General features: G+C 43.9%; 2 protein-coding genes across 2 annotated transcripts; both read right to left on the reverse strand.

Moving 5' to 3' along the window:
* Nucleotides 1–130: 130 nt before the first annotated feature.
* On the reverse strand, nucleotides 131–3,719 carry LOC133440966 (steroid 21-hydroxylase). Its single transcript, XM_061718316.1, has 12 exons — nucleotides 3,594–3,719; nucleotides 3,318–3,509; nucleotides 3,101–3,190; nucleotides 2,865–3,019; nucleotides 2,668–2,763; nucleotides 2,330–2,440; nucleotides 2,150–2,236; nucleotides 1,981–2,064; nucleotides 1,745–1,858; nucleotides 1,482–1,648; nucleotides 494–597; nucleotides 131–424 (listed from the first exon to the last, which is right to left on the reverse strand). Exons 1-12 carry the CDS (start codon nucleotides 3,706–3,708, stop codon nucleotides 171–173), a joined length of 1,569 nt encoding a protein of 522 aa, XP_061574300.1. The 5' UTR covers nucleotides 3,709–3,719; the 3' UTR covers nucleotides 131–170.
* A 290-nt stretch (nucleotides 3,720–4,009) lies between these two features.
* Nucleotides 4,010–12,011, reverse strand: tnxba (tenascin XBa). The gene is made up of 15 exons (XM_061716634.1): nucleotides 11,858–12,011; nucleotides 9,381–10,612; nucleotides 9,159–9,290; nucleotides 7,040–8,230; nucleotides 6,812–6,934; nucleotides 6,568–6,711; nucleotides 6,352–6,471; nucleotides 6,117–6,272; nucleotides 5,899–6,008; nucleotides 5,680–5,812; nucleotides 5,447–5,598; nucleotides 5,266–5,362; nucleotides 5,013–5,174; nucleotides 4,529–4,692; nucleotides 4,010–4,445 (listed from the first exon to the last, which is right to left on the reverse strand). The coding sequence occupies exons 2-15, from the start codon at nucleotides 10,474–10,476 to the stop codon at nucleotides 4,347–4,349; spliced, it is 3,879 nt and encodes a 1,292-aa protein (XP_061572618.1). The 5' UTR covers nucleotides 10,477–10,612; nucleotides 11,858–12,011; the 3' UTR covers nucleotides 4,010–4,346.
* Between the last annotated feature and the right edge of the window lie 5,900 nt (nucleotides 12,012–17,911).

Below are 17,911 nucleotides of genomic sequence, written 5' to 3' on the forward strand. Positions count from 1 at the left end.
GTGTTCCCCTGGTAAAGATTTATTTCTATGTTTATGATGTGTTGTGAGTTCATTCAGCAACTGGTTTATTCAGGATATAGCCAAATACAAGAAGGATAAATTGTTTAAAACAAAAACAAAAAACTACATTTTTCAGAGAACATTCAAATGCAATATTCAAGCAACAGAGTTCAGGGATTAGTTACACATCTGGGTCGGGCTGTAACTTTGTAAGCCTTGACTTTAAGCACCACGCTGGCGACCCCTCTAAGGTCAGGCGGAGAGCCTTCGTTCTCAGGGAGGATGAACTGGAAATCTCGGAGCAAGTATCCAGTGAACAGAAAGAGCTCCATTTTGGCCACAGCCTCACCCAAACAGAGCCGAGCCCCCCCTCCGAAAGGCATCAGGGCACGGGTGGAGCCTCCTCCTCCTTCCAGAAAGCGCTCTGAAAGAGATGAAGAGTGGTGACTTTATTCTATAAAAGCTGCATATGAACAAAGACGTAGAGCAGTACCTGGTTTGAAGCTGTATGGCTGAGACCACACCGAAGGATCGTGATGAGCTCCAAAAAGATTTGGGATGATGACTGTATTCTTAGGGATGAAATAACCTGCAATACTAAGAAGGAGTTATACATTCACCATGGTGTAATATTGCATCATATATAAAAACAGTTGGAAGGTCTGTATTTTAATTTAATTTAATTAATTTTATTTAATAGGGACAATGCAGGGTTACATGTGATCACATTCACTCATTACAAACAAGCCAATGTGACTGATGTTCTGCATACAGAGATTATAGCTATTGCTAGTTTCCATCTCCTGTCCCTAGTTAGGCTTTTAGTAAAAGAAAACGAAAGAAAGGAGAAAAAGAATACAAAAATACATTCAATTTTCAACATGCAAAGCTATATCCTATTTACAATTCTCAGCTTGCAAGAGAGCACCCTATTAGCGGTTACAGGTGATTAAAAATGCGTACATTTCTGATTTTGCTTCAACCAGTCTTTGACATTTTTAGTAAAAACCTTAAAATCTTGAGTTGTTTTTATCTCAGTTGGCAGTGTGTTCCACATTTGAGAGCCCTTTATAGAGAACGCTGACTGCCCAAAGGAGGTCTTACGGCGTTCAACCTTACAGTTACCACTTGTTGTTCCCCTGGTGATCCTACCACTATTCTGCCTGCTAACTAACTTACATAAAACATCTGGTGCTAGGTTCTGTAGACACTTAAAAACCAGTTTGAGTGTAGAAAACTTTAAGAAATTATCAAAACTAAGCATGTTGTACTGTTTCAATATGTGACAGTGATGCCATCTCATGGGTTTTTTGTAGATTTGTAGAAGCTAAGCGCACCTCCAGCATCGCCTCTAAATAATGCCATATGCAGAATGCCCACCTTTTTCATGTAAAAAAAACCTGCATCAGTGGTTGGTTAAAGATATGAGGCTTTAATATGACAAACTAATGTAGACAGTCATGTGTATTAGCTCAGCTGACCTGCTGTCTCTGAGAGCTCTGTGTGGCACCGCCAGAGGAGCGACCGGCCTGAGTCTGAGCACCTCACTGATCAGAGAACACAGGACAGGAAGTCTGTGTCTGTCGCTGTACTTGGGATAACGTCCCTCCAGCACTGTGCACAACTCCTCAAACACCCTGGTTTGCACCTGAACGATCAAATGTGAGAGCAGAGACACACTGATGCAATGCAATGTTTGGAAAATGTATTAATAACGATAATAATAATCTTATAAATAGCATACCTCTGGTCGGTGTAACAAGAAGGCCACAGTCCAGTTCAGCCAGGCTGCCGTGGTCTCTGTCCCCCCAATGAGAAGGTCCACAGTCGCCATATGAACATGGACATCCGTCAGGCGCTAGACATTAGACGATGTGCAGTTTAGCTTTCAGTGCCTGTAGTTTATCTTAAGTGACCACTGGTTTTCATTTAGAAACACTTCTAAACCCATCTTTGCAGCTAGGAAGTGTATGTGCATACCGCATCATGTTCTGTGTTCCGATGTTTGTCTAGGCCCTGGAGGAGGGATCCTGTAATGGCGTCCTCATTTTTTTGTTCTTGCAACTGTGCAAACAGAAATGTTATTTATGTCAGTTATTCTGGGTTCTTACTGTTACCTGGACCATTCCTGTGTTTAAAGTTATGGGACCTTATAACTGTCGAGGTGTTGTCTTATGATCTTGTCTCTCCTGGCCACTTCTTTGAGAAGACGGGCAAACACAGGATTGGGAAATTTCTTTGAAAGAGGAAAAGATGTAATGTGTGAAATCCTTCTCAGAATCAATTGATACCATGTAACTGATACACACGGCAATGAATATTGACTGACCCTGAGCAATGGGAAGGAGTCCAGGGCAGAAATCCAGCCAGAACCCCACAGAGCAACAATCTCATTCAGACAGCTGTGCAGCTGCTGCAAGTCAGAAGAACTCTTATCATACTAGAAAAAGAGAAATAAACCCTGTCATAACTTAACAGCATTTTTTCGTCCACTCTTTTGAAATAGACAGTCCTAAAAGAAAGGAAAAGTAAACAGTGACTTTGCAGATCCCCAGAAACAAACAGGCAACCAGTTCTGGTCTGGCACAACCGCAACTGGTGATTGATGTCAGTGTTATAAAACATCTCCAGGAGTTCAAAATAAACTGCTTGAGAAAGAATGCTCACTTCTTTTCCAAAAGCCAAAGTGGTAATGACGTTGCTGGCTGCCACGGTGAAATCTTCAGCGAGGTCAACAGCACGGCCTTGATAGTCCATCAGAACCTAAGAGGTAAACAAGCCTTTCTTCATCAGGTTACGTGATGACTTTGGAAATAGCCCAACATTTGGTCCGCTCCCTGAAACTGCTCCTTGTTTTCTGTAACCTTTCTCAGATGCAGTGCCTGTCTCTCGATCACACTGTGCAAAGATCGCTGGCAGCAGCGCTGCAAGGCACCGTGGACGAGGCGACGGTGTGCCCTCCACTTCTCAGTGTAATCCCCCAGAGAGATGTTATGCCCTCCTCCAGATACAATATCACCTGATTCATGTAAGGGAAGGCCGTAAGGACATACAATCATTTCAACATCAGTACAGCAAAGGAAGCCAGCGAGTTATTCACCTGTGTATGAAATAGGTCTTCCAGCAAAGTCAGACCATTTCCTTACAAGTGCTTCTTTTATTACGTCACTACTGTTTAACACAACCATAGCTGGGGAAAAAAAGAAAGAAACAATAGATATGCAAAGCTTGGGTTGAAAAAAACATGTCTAAGAAAAACATTTTAGTTGCTTGATGATGTCAGCAGTTCACATAATAAGATGTGTATGAACGATTACTTGTGTTTCCACATTTCAGGCGATAAATATTTCCATAGTGTTGTGCCAGACTGGTTAGGTGAATTGGAAGGTGATCGTGCATCAGCTCCATAATATTGCCAACAAGGAAGCGGCCGGGGGGTCCTGGGAGGGAGTGGGAAGAAGAACGAGACAGGAACTGATACAGACCCTGCAGTACTCCAGATCCAGCTCCTACACAGGGTTAGAAAGGAAAGGTGAGTTAAATGTAGCCAATATGTAAGTATCAAGAAAAGTGATGTCTACTTATATACATACCTGTTTTACCTTTTCCCTGCATACAAGTATCTCTTGAACCAAAAATCAGCACCAACAGCAGCAGTACAAGCAAGAATACAGCTCCTATACTGACGGTTGATACTTCCATTGCCATTTTGTGGTCTCTCGTGTGCGTCCCACTTCAGAAAGCAGGTCGGCGCTCTGCTCTACTCCTTTATAACCCCTCAACTTGATACGTTGTTGGTGTTTTCACTAAAGCCAAGGATGTCTAAATATTTTTGGGTCAACATAATTGCAACACCTGCACCATGAAGCAGCATGATAAACACAGCCGGGGCACGCTGAAGGGCATGATAACACATCACATCAGTTATGTTGGTGTTTCTTTGTCTAAAACCTTCATCTAATCCTTTGGTGTTCATGACAAATTAAAGAAGTGACACTTGAGACCCACTTAAGTAACATTTATTCCAATGGATTAAGACAGTGCATATTTAATCACAGTAGTAGTGGGTTGGTATATCATGTTGGTGGTGCACATGTAGGTGTTAGAGTCAAAACATCTGGTCAACCCCAACAGTTGAACGGGCACACAACAGTTACAAAGAAACGTGACTCCAATTCATTGTTACATTTGCCATAAAAACAGCACATGGAATCAAAATTTCAATCAAAACCACTACATGTGATTTCAGTTGTACGGACACATGCAGCAGCCGATAATTCAACTGCCTTCTGGAATGATCTTCTGCCAGATGTAAGACTTTCTGGCTCCTGGAGAATGATGCATCTTTAGCCGTGAGTTGCAGGGGAGAACCTGGAGGGTCTGAACTTCATCTCGGTGAAGGGAATAGAAGAGTCTTTGCCTTTCCAGTCTATCCACACTACTCCCTGTGTCAGAGCAGAAATGTTCATTTAGTACCATGTAGTCAATCTGCTGTAAAACAAGTGTTTAAAGAGTTTAACAGTCATACCTGATTATCAATGTTGGTGCCATAGAGACCATTGAGGTTGGTTTTGTAGCAGTTCTTGTACCACCAGCCTCCCATGTAAGCCTTGGCACAGTGGATCCCCAGAGAAGCTGGGTCCTTGTCTCGCGTGGAGAATGGACGGCCATTATGGTACCTCATTGAGTCACCTGAAGAATACATTGACATTAGATTAAAACTGTCAGGTAGTTAATTCATGTGTTCAAGGATATTTAGTGGCTGAAGAAGCAAAGATGAAGCGTCCAGATTCTTCTTCTTGCCATTATCTTTATTATTGCACACATCAGACACCAGAACTCAAGGTACTTTATCAGAAAGGTTTTTTGTCAAAAAGCCATAGCGCTTTATAACTTATAAACCTCTCTTCCTCCTTTGCAAGTCTTCTTCTTGAAAATGCAATTATTAGGAACTGGTTTTCACTGCTGTCTTTGTGGCTATAGTGTTTTTCAATTAAGCTTTTATGTGGTACCTGCGGTTCCAGTGTAGCCTGACACAGCAAGAGCATAGTTCCTGTCCTCTGACGCGATGGAGAAGTTGCCGTAGTGGGCGTAAACTGTGTCATTGCCAGATTGCATATCCACTCTCAAACTCACAGCTCCGACACTGGTCAGATTGTGCAAGAGCTCATTTCCTGGGCACAGTAAAGACAAATGTTCGTTTCAGACAAATTGAGTGAAAACTATATTGATTCAGACTGATTTAAGATATTTTTCTGAGTATACCAAGCCAGAATTCTTCACTCAAGTTTCCAAACCCAGCTCTGTATTCACTCCAGGTTTTGTAGAAATCGGTTTTTCCATTCATCCTTCTCTGGAACACCTACAAAACACAAAGGCATCTTCACAAACCAGTTTTCCCCTGAATTAGCCTTGAATCGGGATAGACAACACTAGTCTGTCCTACCGTCCAGCCACCTCCATCAGTCTCCATGTCACAGTAAACTCTCACTGCTCGTCCCTCTCTTCCTTCTGGGTAGATGTCCACTTCCCCTGAGTGCAGAGCTCCATTCAGCAGCTCCTGTGAGCACTCGGTGGGAAAAGGGAAACGCAGTTTTCCTGGAACATAAAGTCAAAATGTTGGTTGGAGCATGAATATAATTCTGATTGCAAGAGTTTTAACAGTAAAACAAATAATACCTGTAATGAATTCTGAAGCGAAAACAGAAGTGTAGTGTTCATTTTTCTCGCCTTGCACCACGACATTATAGCGTGACATGGGCAACAGTCTAGTCAGTTTATACTCTGTGACAGTGGACTCCAGGATTACTTCCTAACATACACACAGAAACACACATGTAGTTAGTATCTCATCGTTTGGTGCAAATTGTTTGGCAAAGCTGAAAGATTATCGGGCACCTTTGTCTCCTCTCCTGCCACTCCATAGATCACTCTGTAGCTGTGATAAACGACGGGAGATCTCCAGGCAATAAGTGCAGAGCGAGCCCCAACCTCACTGGCTTTAACCACTGAGAAAGTGAGAAATTAGGTTAACTTTTTCCGAATCTCTCATCATGAGCAAGTGATCAGTATGTAAACAGTCCTGATTTGACTTTATCCATTCGTCTTCGTCTTACCATTTGCGGTGGTAAATGTAGTAGTGATGGCCATACTCTGCAGGCTGTCTTTCTGGCTCAGTACTTTCACTGTGTACAGGGTGCCTCTCTGCAGGCCTCTCAGCTGGTGCTCCACTGCGTTTCCTGACAACATCACTGTCACTGTCACATTGGGAGCTGTGGGCAGCAGAATACACCAACATTAGTCACTAGCACTCTGTCATGGGTCATAAGTCATGAAGGCACGTGCACTCACTCTTGGAGGACTCATAACTGATGATGAAGCGGTCTACTTTCCCCAGACTGGGTGTCCACTGCAGCACAGCTCTGGTATCTGTCACATTTACAACTTGAAGGTGTGCTGGAGGGGCTGGTACTGCAGTCAGGAGAGAATCCACAACATTTATTTATGTATTTTTTTCTATTTGAAATTAAAATGGGAGCATCAAGGTGAGCTTTTCTGAAAGTCTACCTGTGGTGATAACAGATGTGAGTTCATCACTCTGAGCTCTGCCGTGAGTCGTAGAAACACTGATGATGTAGGAGGATCCAGCAGATAGCTCAGACAGAACAAGTTGAGATTGCTTGGAGGTCACTGTCACAACGCGGCTTTCCCCTGGCAGAGCGATCACAGTCATCGTTGTGAAATCGAGGATTTGTCATACTTGTTATTTTAGCAAGAACTGTGACCTTCAGTGAGGTGGTTTTTGACAGACCTGAGGCAATGTTGAAGTATGCGACTCTGAAGCCTGTAAATATGACCTTTGGTTTGGTCCAGGAAACAACCAGAGAAGACTCTGTTACATTGCTGAAAACCATCTCCGAGGGTGGTTCGGGACCTGCCATAAGAAAGCAATTTTTACAATTCAGTTGATGCCAAACCTTATAGTTCCCCCATTTGACATTGTGCGAAATGTGCATAACTGTGTTGCCACTGCAATAACCTGTGATTGCTGTTATTCTGTGAATCTTTGATCTCTTGTCGACTGCAGTGCCGTACACATACAGGACGTAGCGCGTGTTTGTCCGGAGGTTACTGAACTCCACGGAGCGTACGCTGCCAGGGACTACCACAGAGATCCTCTTGGTTTCAGCTTTGCCTCGTGTTCCAGCAGTTGTGTTGGTGCTCTCGCTGTAGACCTCAGTTGCATTCCTGCCTGAAGATGTCTTGTATCTTTCAAGGGGTTCCTCTTCAAATCCCTCGTGTTCGTGTTCATCTTGGTCGTCCTCTGTCCGTGGCTCTCTTCTGATCACAGTGAAGTTCTTGAACATGCCTTTTGGGGCTGCCCATGTGACGGTAAAGGTGTACGATGAAATATTGGCAGCCTTCACCAATCCTAAACCTCCCATCCTCCTGGTGCTCATCTCAGAACCATGGGCTGTTGTTATGTTTGGAAATATTTTCGTCTTGTCTGATGTTACTAAAATGGTCGCATTAGTGACATGCTCAATCTTCTGGACAGTTTTGTCCTTTCCAGTCTTGCCAGCATTAATTTTTCTGTTGTCGGAAGATTGCTGATTTTTGCTGTCTTCTTTAATGATCTTTATTTGTTTATGTCTATATGATTGAGTCACATTCTTCTCAGTTATTGTGGACTGGTCCAGGATCTCCTTCCCCGTTATAGTTTTATTTGCTCCGGTTGCTTTGGAGAGAATGATCATACTTTTAGCTGTGCTGTTAATTTTCTTCATACTCTGTGTTGCGTTAGATTGAGGTTCGTCTTTCAGATGGTCAGATTTTGGATATGTCTTAACAGCAGTTCCATCTTTAACAAGTTTGGGGTCAGTTTTTTGGAGAACTGTTGTTTTTCCTTTGCGGGCCTCCTCTCCCTTTCTTCTGTCATATTTCAAGAGCACTTGTCCAACAGTTGGATGACTGTTTTTTGTGAGACCTGAAAAAACTTTAACAGTTTTTTTCTTGTCAGACGTTTCTTGTTTGCCTTGTGGTTTCGTTACTTCTGCTTTTGCTTTAGGGACCACTTTGGGTTTAAGGTCACTCTCTTTGGTTTCGGTACCCTTCCTCTGTAGAAGAGTGTGCTCTACTTTAGTGATTTTCTGCTGCATGTTTTCCTTGTCTTTGTTCACTGCCAGTGTAATGGTCGCCACTGTTACCTTGGACTTTCCTTGGGAAGCTTCTGAAATTTCAAAATAGAGCTTTAGAGTCAGTTAGAAGCCAAATAATTGATGATTTATGATAACAATCAGAGGTGGACAGAGTACTCGACCCCAGTACTTGAGTAAGAGTACAAATACTACTGGTCAAAATTTACTCAGTTACAAGTAAAAGTAGCTCAGTCAAAATATTACTCGAGTAAGAGTAGAAAAGTACTTGCTTTTAAAGGTACTTAAGTATCCAAAAGTAAATGCTTTTACATTTACTTTAAGTAAAAGTAAATGAGTAAGAGTAAATTTCTTATTTTCCACATCAGTAAATTACTATATTTTTTAATTTTAATTTAATTTTAATTTAATTTTTTAATTTTGTCTGTGGTTTGTCTGTGCCCTCGTTTTTTACTCGGTCGAACTCAAACATTGAGTTAAGATACGGCCAAGGATATTGTGAAAGTCCCTGCTCCGAGTCCGGCTCATTATCAGACTCAGACGACTCAGCGGATTGTCTTTCTTCTCCTGACGCAGGCGTAGCCATTGTTGCGGCTCTGTCTTGACTTGTTGCAGCTCTGTCTTGACAAGCGCAGGCTACTTTGGTGGTATCGTTTTGAGGAGGCTTGACGTATTTCCGCTTTACGTACATCCCAGTGGAGAGCGTGCACTGTGATAGGTCTCCTCCTTTGACAAAAACAGCTTGTGTCCAATAGGATTTTAGGGAAGAAGAAAAAAGAGCAGACCTGAAAGTAACGAGTACTTTTCAGCCTTCCTAGAAATTTACTCGAGTAAAAGTAAAAATATTTGTCTTGGAAATGTATTCAAGTAAGAGTAATAAGTACCAAAGAAATCTAATACTCAAGTAAAGTACAAATCCTCTGGATATGTACTTAAGTACAGTACTCAAGTAAATTTACTCTGTTACTGTCCACCACTGATAACAATTGAAGTCATACTTACTTTTGTTACACTCTGCACCTTGCATACACTTACTGCAGTCTGGACCTGTGAATCCCTGCTGGCACAGACATTTCCCTTTGTCACATTTCCCATTCCCACTACATTCATTTAGACATGTAGAAGAGCATGGACCTGGACAGCAACAAGAAAAACAAGAATTATTCAATACAATTTGCATTAAATAGTGATAAATCAAAAGGCTATACTTAAAATAAAACATACACTTCTCTTTGATTAAGGTCATCTCTTTTTCGAGTCGGGCCACACGTCCTTTCAGAGCGACCATCTCAGCTTCACATCCCCCAGCGCAGCCGCCAGGCAGCAGGCTGATCTTGTGTGTCATCACCAAAGGAGCACCAGGTTTCAGTTTTAGTTCCTGTTCCTTAGTGCTGCTCGAGTCACAGTCCTTGCTGATGACCACCTTGATTGGCTGTGATGGGGCAGGCTTTTCTTTGCTGGGGATGCTGGGAGTCTTAATCAAAGAAGTGTGATTTGCAGAGGCTGCGACCTTATCTTTTTCTGTTCCCGACCTGCCAGTTGTGGCAGTTTTTGCTGGTGTTGACAACACAGTATGAACTTTTGTGAGGGCAGGCTTGTCTTTGGACTTCAAATAACTGGTGCGGGTGGTATTAGAAACAACATTCTGATTGACAGAGGCAGCGGAGGTGTTTTTGGTGTTTTTAGTACCACTGGTGGGGCCTGACTTAATGGTTGTTGACGCCTTTTGAGCAGGCTTGTCTTTGGCAGTCTTCCCATCACTGGTCGGTGATTTCACTGAAACCGTATGATTAAAAGAGGGTTGGACTTTTTCTTTGGTGGTTTTAGCAGCATTAACTGAAGGAGGCTTTATAGATGTTATCTGAATGTTTGGTGCTCCAGTAGGTGCCGGCTTGTCTTTGGTAGTCTTCACTTCACGAACTGAGGGTGACTTAGTTGTAGAAGTCTGGTTGTCTGAAACCACATGCTTGCCTTTATTGGTGATGGTGCCACTGGCTACAGGAGCCCTTGGTGGTGCCGATGGAGTGGTTTGAATTACTGAAGGGTTAGGCCTGCTTTTGGTGGCTGCTGTAGCGTTGACTGTTTGAGGCTTTTGGTTGGAGGCTGGAGTGGGTAAAACTGTCTGATTGACTGTGTTTGGTTTTAGGGTGGGGTGAATGGTCTGTTTGGAAAGGGCAGCAGTGGTTTTTGGTTTCGAAAGGGTGAAAACTGCATGGGCTTTGGTCAGCTCGCTTCTCGTAGCATCTCTCCTCTCATTGGTCGTGGTTTGACAGGAGGGAAATGGGGTGAGAAGGAGGAGAAGTCCTAAAGTAAACATCATTTTGAGCCAGCAACAGTGACCAGAGATGGTATGGCTTCTTGAGAATCTGTAAGCGTGTAACTGAAAAATTATGAACTCCTTCCTCTATACTTCTGGGAGCAATTATTGGGGGGAGGGGGGCTTTCCCCAGTATTTCCTACAAATGGAAAAAAAAAATAAAGACATCAGTTGTATGTTTAATACAAAAAAATCGTATGCAACGTCTTTTTAGAGTTTTTTTCCCCCTTTTTTTTCATAGGTGTCAGAGTCCAAGTATACATGAACCATTTCAGCACAGGCCAGCTTCATGTTCACAGAGTTCCCATTCAGTCCCCAGATAAAGTGGCTACTCAGAAGTCACTCTTTCATCACTCTCTGGTTTTACGCCTTGCTCTAATATGATGCTGACTTTTGCCAGAAATGACCACACCACAAAATGACCCCATTTGTACATTCATTTTGGAAATGCTTCAGTCTAACCATCCTTAGTTGTGACAGCTTGTTTTGTAAGCTGCAGATTCTATATACATTCTGTGCTGTAATTTAGCTTTTTTTTTTTTAAAGTGTAAGTTGTTAAAATGCTTTTTACAGTTCATTTATATTTCTGACATACAGCCAAATTACTGAGCTAATGTAAAAAAAAAAGACAAAAACTCATATTTAGGATGCTTAACACAGCAATGCACTTTTTAAAAATGTGCAGAAGGTTACATGAAGTAAATTTAGGTTGAAATCTCTGGCTTTATTTAATTCAACAGCTTTCCAAAGCAAATAATATTTAAATTTCCAGGAAGGACGAAAGTGACTTGAAGCGGAAATCCAGAGAGTCAGCTAGGAAGACTTTGCGCTGAGGTAACAGAGTGTCACTGTGCAGGGTTGCGGGACACTGGACGTCTTTCAAGATACAGAAGGCTGCATAACCACCTGAACCAATGGCTTTAATTCACAAAAACTTTAAAAAAAGAAAAAGTTTTCAACCTTGATTTTAGATCTGTCATGTCAAATCAATAATTCAGTGGCTACATATGCTCTAAGTAGCTGCCACACAACAATCTCACATCTTAGATGTTGCAATGAATTGCAGGACATCAACTTACAGGCGGCAAGATTAACCTTACTGGATTTAACTTAATAACAGTAATTTGATCATTCTCACTCAAATCAGACCATGCATGTCTGATCCTTGTATGCAATGAACAATGCATTATAGTATATGTACACTAAAAGATGAACTCACTGTGACCACTATTTACCATTCATTTTCTTCCTGCAGCTAAAATAAACACTTCAACTCCTTTATAAGCCTGAGAAAATTGTATTACTCCCTATTAAAGAAAAACTAATTTATGAAGAAATCAATATGAGTATACGAATATCAGAGTTACATGAAAAAGACACCTACCAGAGTTCTGAATAAGTTCTTGGCTTTACTGCTGTCTTTATGTTTGCCCCGCCATCTGATCAGAAAAAGCTCATATAAACTCGCCGTTGAGAAGGAGGTGAGGGAAAGGACCGCCACTAGACAGAAGGAGAGTGATAAAGTCTGCTCCTACTTAAGGACACCCCCTTACACTCACACCCCCACACCCTTATACCACACCTCGAGGTCCCACTCTCCCTACCACCACGAAAAATATTTATATTGGACTTAAAGAAAGTGTGGCATTTTCAAATAGACTTACAAATCAGATTTGTCTGATTACTTTTTTGGGTTCTGTAAGATGAAGAAAACGCGTTTTGTGTGTGTGTGTGTCTAAATTTAAAAGAAATACATAGGATATTAGATTGCTTTGTCTGGTCAGTGTTGATATTTTAAAGCGAAAAAAGAAAATTAAACAAACTACATCATTTGAATGTATAAAAAAAATGATCATATTCATATGCACCTTAAAATTATTATTTTTTTGTTTGAAGAACAGTAAAATAGCATGTTAAAAGCTCCTTCTAGATGTTTTCCTGTCTTTAGATTTACTTATACCAAGGATGGATGCTATCAACACGTAATCTCTGAACAAATAAAGTCCAGATCTGAGAATCATGATTCAGCTAGAATACATAGCCCAGCACTGTAAATATCCAACACTGACTCTGCGGGACAGGACTCTCTCGCTATATGAATTGACTGTTTTGTTGAAGGTAATAAGATGTACCTACGTGGGAGTTATGCGAGTAACCAAATATCCACTAGAATTAAGGACTGCTCTGTGCAGGGAGTGCAACTCTAACCGAATGACCACCCACTATTTCACTTTTTGTTAACCACATGAAGACAGGTATACAGTATAAAGGGTTCAGAGCAAACAAGACATAGGCCACCTTCCCCTAAATTAACAGGAGAGCGTGAACAAAAACTGAGATCATCATAGACTTTATATCAGAATAACACTGCAAATATGCAAAACTACTTTGCAGAAAAACTATGAAACCATGAAAATACTCATAACACCGCAGAAACAGTATTCCTATACTCTCTTACAATTAAGTCTACAGTCATGTGAATTTGACATTTTACTTACCAGAACATAAATAAATAAATAAATAAATAAATAAATAAATAAATAAATAAATAAATAAATAATCATGTGGCTATAGACTGTACGGAGGGAACAAAATACTTTTTAACACTTTTTTAATACTTTTTGTTTTGGTCTGACAGCGTGGCTCCATATTGTTAGAAACTGACCCTGCATAACCCTGGCTGGCTTAGCTTATTCTAGCCTATAATAGTGACTAATGTTCATTTACATTTATGCTGATAAAATGTGTTTTAACATCCTCATGTCATTTCAGGTGCCAGTACAGAAATCACATCCGAAGCGAGTGCTACTGCGCAGGTCACAGTGTTACAGTGTTACATTCAACACTAAAAAAGTGTGTATATGTGTGTCTGTTGAGTGTTATTTTAAGACTTAAAATAGTTAATTATCTAACAATGACCCGTTACTCTAGCACTGTATGGTGTATGTTAAACCAAAAGGCAGTTCAATAATATATATTTGACTGAATATTTCTCTAAAACTTGGAATGTAATGAAACAAAACTTACTGCAGCAGCAACGTAAAATGCTATCCGTAGAAATTGGAAGGCGCTTCTTCACCAAAAATAAGAATGTGGTCAATTTAATACTGTGAATGTTGGAAAGCATGTCACACCCATTAGTAGACACTCAAATTTGGTGGAAGTTTCTCTGAAAGTGTTTCCTTTAATTTAAATATGTTAAAATAACACTGATTACAACCAACGCTGACAAGTTAACACTGTTAGATTTGTTTTGTGGAGTCAAGGAACAGCGTAGCCTTGCTGGGAGCTGCAGTCACTCGGTCGCCTACGAACATGCTCCACCAGGCCTGTTGGTTAGAAGTCCTATTTGGAAAGATCCTGAAAGGATCCAAGTCAAATGTTGCTGGACCACAGGACCCACAAGAGGTAGAAGCCAATAAACTATCAATCATCCTGTTGCCATCTACTGGTTAGCCCTGGCTAGTAGGCTTCAATCATCAGTACCTGATGAGGTACATAAAAAAATGTCCTCATCCAGTCTTTTTGGCCCTTCTCATATTAACAATGTTGCTTCAGTTTATTGACATTTGCAGACATTAATTTATGCACAACTGTCTAAAGATCCAACAAGTGCATTTGAAGTTAGTGTGCAGACAAGGATAAAAAAAAAAAAAAAAAAAAAAAAAAAAAAGAAGTTAGGTCTGGACTTTGGGTCACCTGTGTGTCACGTATTTGAGTTGGTCAAAGTTTTGGTGTTTAGGTTCCTGTTTTATTTTGAAACCCCATGTTTTTGTGTTTAAGTTTTGTCTTGACTCCTGATAATTATATGCATGCTTTATGGCTCTGCACACCGGTACAGAGGTTCTGCAAGGAGATTTGTGAGGATTTATCCACATGGATCAACTACAGAATCCCAGTGTGCCCCACGGTATGTATATTAGGTCACCTGGGAGACATTGGTATAGAACCTAATTGGACACACCGGGTCCTCACTGCCTTATGTATCGCAAAGAAAACCATTCTAGTAAATTGGAAACAAAAATCCAGTTTATGTATCAACCATTTTAGGAATCTTTTATCAGACCATATTAGTAGTGAGATAATGTCTGCCTCCACTGAACAACATTCGGCTGAATTGCACTCTCTGTGGTCCCCGATTATTGGCTTCGTTACCTAGTGGGGGCGGGGGGGTGGTGATCTCGTAGCCCTTGGGGTTGGGGGTCGGCTTGGGGGGTCTGGGGCGCCGGCCTCTGGTGGCCCCTGGGGGGCGGTGGGGGGGGCCGTGGGGCCCTGTCCCTGGCCGGTGGGGGCCTTGGGGGCCCATGGGGGGGGGGTTACCTCATGGCGGTGGGGGTGGCTGGGGGGGCTCGGGCGGGGGGCTGTGGCTTGGGCGTCTCCGGGTCTCCCGGGGGGGGCTGGGCCGTGGACGTGGGGGTCCCACTCGGAGGGCCCGGCCCTGCCTGGGTGGGGGGTGGCTGTCTGCGCTGGGGGGACATTGCTGCCTTGGTCCTCCGTCGCTGGGCAGGGGCCGAGTGCCCCTGCGGATGTGGGGACTCCGTGACCCTTGGGGTGTCCGCCGGGGTGGAGGTGGGGCCGGGTCCGGGGATCGGGCCTCCCCTGACCGGGGGGTGCACGGGCGGGCGCGGCGGCGGGGCGGCACCATTCCCAGGTGTCTATGTCTTATGTTGTCAGTATGAATGGGAGGATGTTGGACCGTTTCCCCCTCCGTCTGGGGGCTCCGGCGGCGCCGGGGGCGCCCGTGGAGGTACGGTGGGGCCCTGGCCCGGCTCGGAGGGCCGGCCCCCGTCTACTGGCCGGTGGGGGGGCGCGGGTGTCTTATCAGGGCCGGCTTTGCTGGTCCTGCCTCCTGGCTTCGGCCTCCGCTCCCCCTCCTTCCCCCCCTACACGATTCATACGCACATAGGCGAAGGGCGGGGGGTCCGGGTCGTGGGGGGCATTGTCCCGCGGGGCCCGGCACTCCCCGCCTCACGATTTTAACAGCAAAATAGACACTGCACATTCAACACTTAATAAAGACATTTGACAGGGACACGTAGTTCGGGAGGGGGGGGTCGGTGTCAAATCGATACTTGGCCCTCCCCCTCCCTGTTTTTATGGCATTAATCACATGCACTCAACACCAGGGGCGGGAGGGGGTCCCACATCACCCGCGTTCCCTCACCGGCCTGGGATAGGTGGGTCGGGATACCCGGGCCCGGCCGGGCTCGCCGTGCAGCCTGGGGTGCCTTCTGGCGGGGCTGGACCCCCCCGGGGAGGGGGAAACGGTGCGTGATTGTGTGTCTGTGTCGGTGAGAATGCGGTATGGAAGGGTCCTGCCATGGAGGATTCGGGCCTCCATTGGCAGGACATCAAAACTTAATAATTTATCAATATTATATTATACAAAGATGGTTATTATTATTATTATTATTATTAGTATTATTAGTATTATTATTATGTATAGTATATCATATTATTATTAGTATAGATATCGGATAGTTGAATGGATGAATGAATGGGATGCCTGGGTCTGGGGCCCTCCGTTGTCGGGCCTGCACGGGTGTCGCCCTGTTGGGGGGTTCCCTCTCTCCGGGCCCGTCTCCGGTCCCCCCCGCTGCCTCTGCGGCGGGGCGCCCCTCTGGTCTTGGAGGGCCACTTTCGTGGGGGGCGGGTGCGCCTGCCCGCGTCGGCGGCCGGGGCGGCTCTGTCTCTCCGGGCAGGCTGGCCCCCTGCCGGGTGGGGGTCGTTGGCCTGAAGGGTGAGGGCCTCCTGGCCGCGTGTCCGGCCCGGACCGGGTGGCCGGGGATTGCCTGGGTCGCGGTCCGCCGCCACGGGATCCCTGGCTGCTTCTTCCCGCGCCGTGGGGGCCCCGCCCGCGGACCCCCTCGGCCGCCGCCGGGGGGGGGGGGGGGGGGGGGGGGGGCCTCGCAGGCGGTGGGTTGCCTCCCTCCTACTTCTCCCCTCTGTGGGGTTGCCGGTGGCCTGGGTTCCGGGCTCTTCCGTGTCGGCCTCTGGTCTCGCGGGTGGCGGGGTTGCCCCCCCCCCTCCCCCACTATAGATACACTTCAGGTGGAGCTTTGTTTGGTTTATTACACACACACACACACACACACACACACACACACACACACACACACACACACACACACACACACACACACACACACACACACACACACACACACACACACACACACACACAGCCACTTAGTCACATGCATATACACAAACATACACAGCCACACAAACATATCCCATCCCATTTGCCCTGATTGTCTGCATCTGTGTCTGGTCAAGCCTTCTGTGTATATCTCGTCTTGTCTTTCCCTTGCTCCCTGCTGGTCCGTACTGTTCCTTTCTCCATGTTTCATATCAGGTTTTTGTAGTATTGTACTTTTGCCATGTTCATGTTCTGGTTTTTGCAAACCTGCCCAGCAGTGTTTTTTGGTTTTGTTTAAATTAATAAATCGCTGTTTTTGGAACTCCTGCCTCCTGGTCTCCTGCATCTGGGTCCTACAACCACTACACCCGTGACCATCTGCACGCTAGTACTTTTTGTCATTAGCCATTCTATGGTGGTTTTACTGGACATTTGGGATCATCGTCCTGTGGTTTCATTTCCACCAAGCTTCAGGTGTCATATAGATGTCCTCACGTCTATCTTTAGGAGGTTTTATTACACAGAGGAATTTGCTGTCAACATGACAGCAATGTGACATGTTAATGCAATATGTGTTGAAATCTTTTTTGGAGGTGGTCAGACTTTCTGATGATCAGTTAATCAAGTGCATTTGTGTATCAGGATCTGGGAACTACTTACCCTTCAAATAGTTACACATCTCATACACAATACATCTTGTATTTAAAAAAAAAAAAGTATTTGTATTATTAGATGGTAAAAGAGTTTACACTTTCATTAGGGATCTAAGCAGCTTAAATGTAGTGACATACAGTGTTTTGTTGCATTTGAGGGTTGTTGCACTGGTGCAGCACTGGTGTTATTGCATTTAGCCTGCTCCACCGCAAACCCATGCTTGTCAATACAAGTGGGACCACTAGCACTTTTGAATGGTTTGACAGTTGTGTTTCTTACATTTCTATGCAAGTGCTGTACAAAAACTTATAAATGGTCTGAAGCAGTTAATTAAACATTTATTCCTAATTTCAATATTTTTTATTGAGTTTTTTTGCTCTTCTTAAATATTAAAATATATTTGGTGATAAAGGGGTGTAATGATAAGAGCTTCATGTTAAAATGGAAAAAAAACGTGTTGGACTTTAGAGTGGGTGGCCCCAGTCCATCTGGTCGCACTCTTTATGAACAGCTCCACCTTCACTCGAGTCCTTCATGCACCAGAGACCACCCTCACGATGCTGACCCTGCCCTAACCTTTGGAAAAATGGCTGAAGACATACCTTCAGCGGCTACAGCTACTGCACACCTGAGAAAACACAC

Source organism: Cololabis saira, chromosome 3, assembly GCF_033807715.1.
Source record: "Cololabis saira isolate AMF1-May2022 chromosome 3, fColSai1.1, whole genome shotgun sequence".
In the NCBI taxonomy this organism is placed as follows: domain Eukaryota; kingdom Metazoa; phylum Chordata; class Actinopteri; order Beloniformes; family Belonidae; genus Cololabis; species Cololabis saira.

Coding starts and splice junctions, on each gene's coding strand:
- LOC133440966 (XM_061718316.1), bottom strand. CDS start 3,708: ATGGCAATGGAAGTATCAACCGTCAGTATAGGAGCTGTATTCTTGCTT. Junction 3,020..3,100: donor AAGACCTATTTCATACACAG/GTGAATAACTCG, acceptor TACATGAATCAG/GTGATATTGTATCTGGAGGA. Junction 2,764..2,864: donor AGGCACTGCATCTGAGAAAG/GTTACAGAAAAC, acceptor TTTACCTCTTAG/GTTCTGATGGACTATCAAGG.
- tnxba (XM_061716634.1), bottom strand. CDS start 10,476: ATGATGTTTACTTTAGGACTTCTCCTCCTTCTCACCCCATTTCCCTCC. Junction 9,291..9,380: donor GACCTTAATCAAAGAGAAGT/GTATGTTTTATT, acceptor GTTGCTGTCCAG/GTCCATGCTCTTCTACATGT. Junction 6,935..7,039: donor CAGAATAACAGCAATCACAG/GTTATTGCAGTG, acceptor TTCTTATGGCAG/GTCCCGAACCACCCTCGGAG.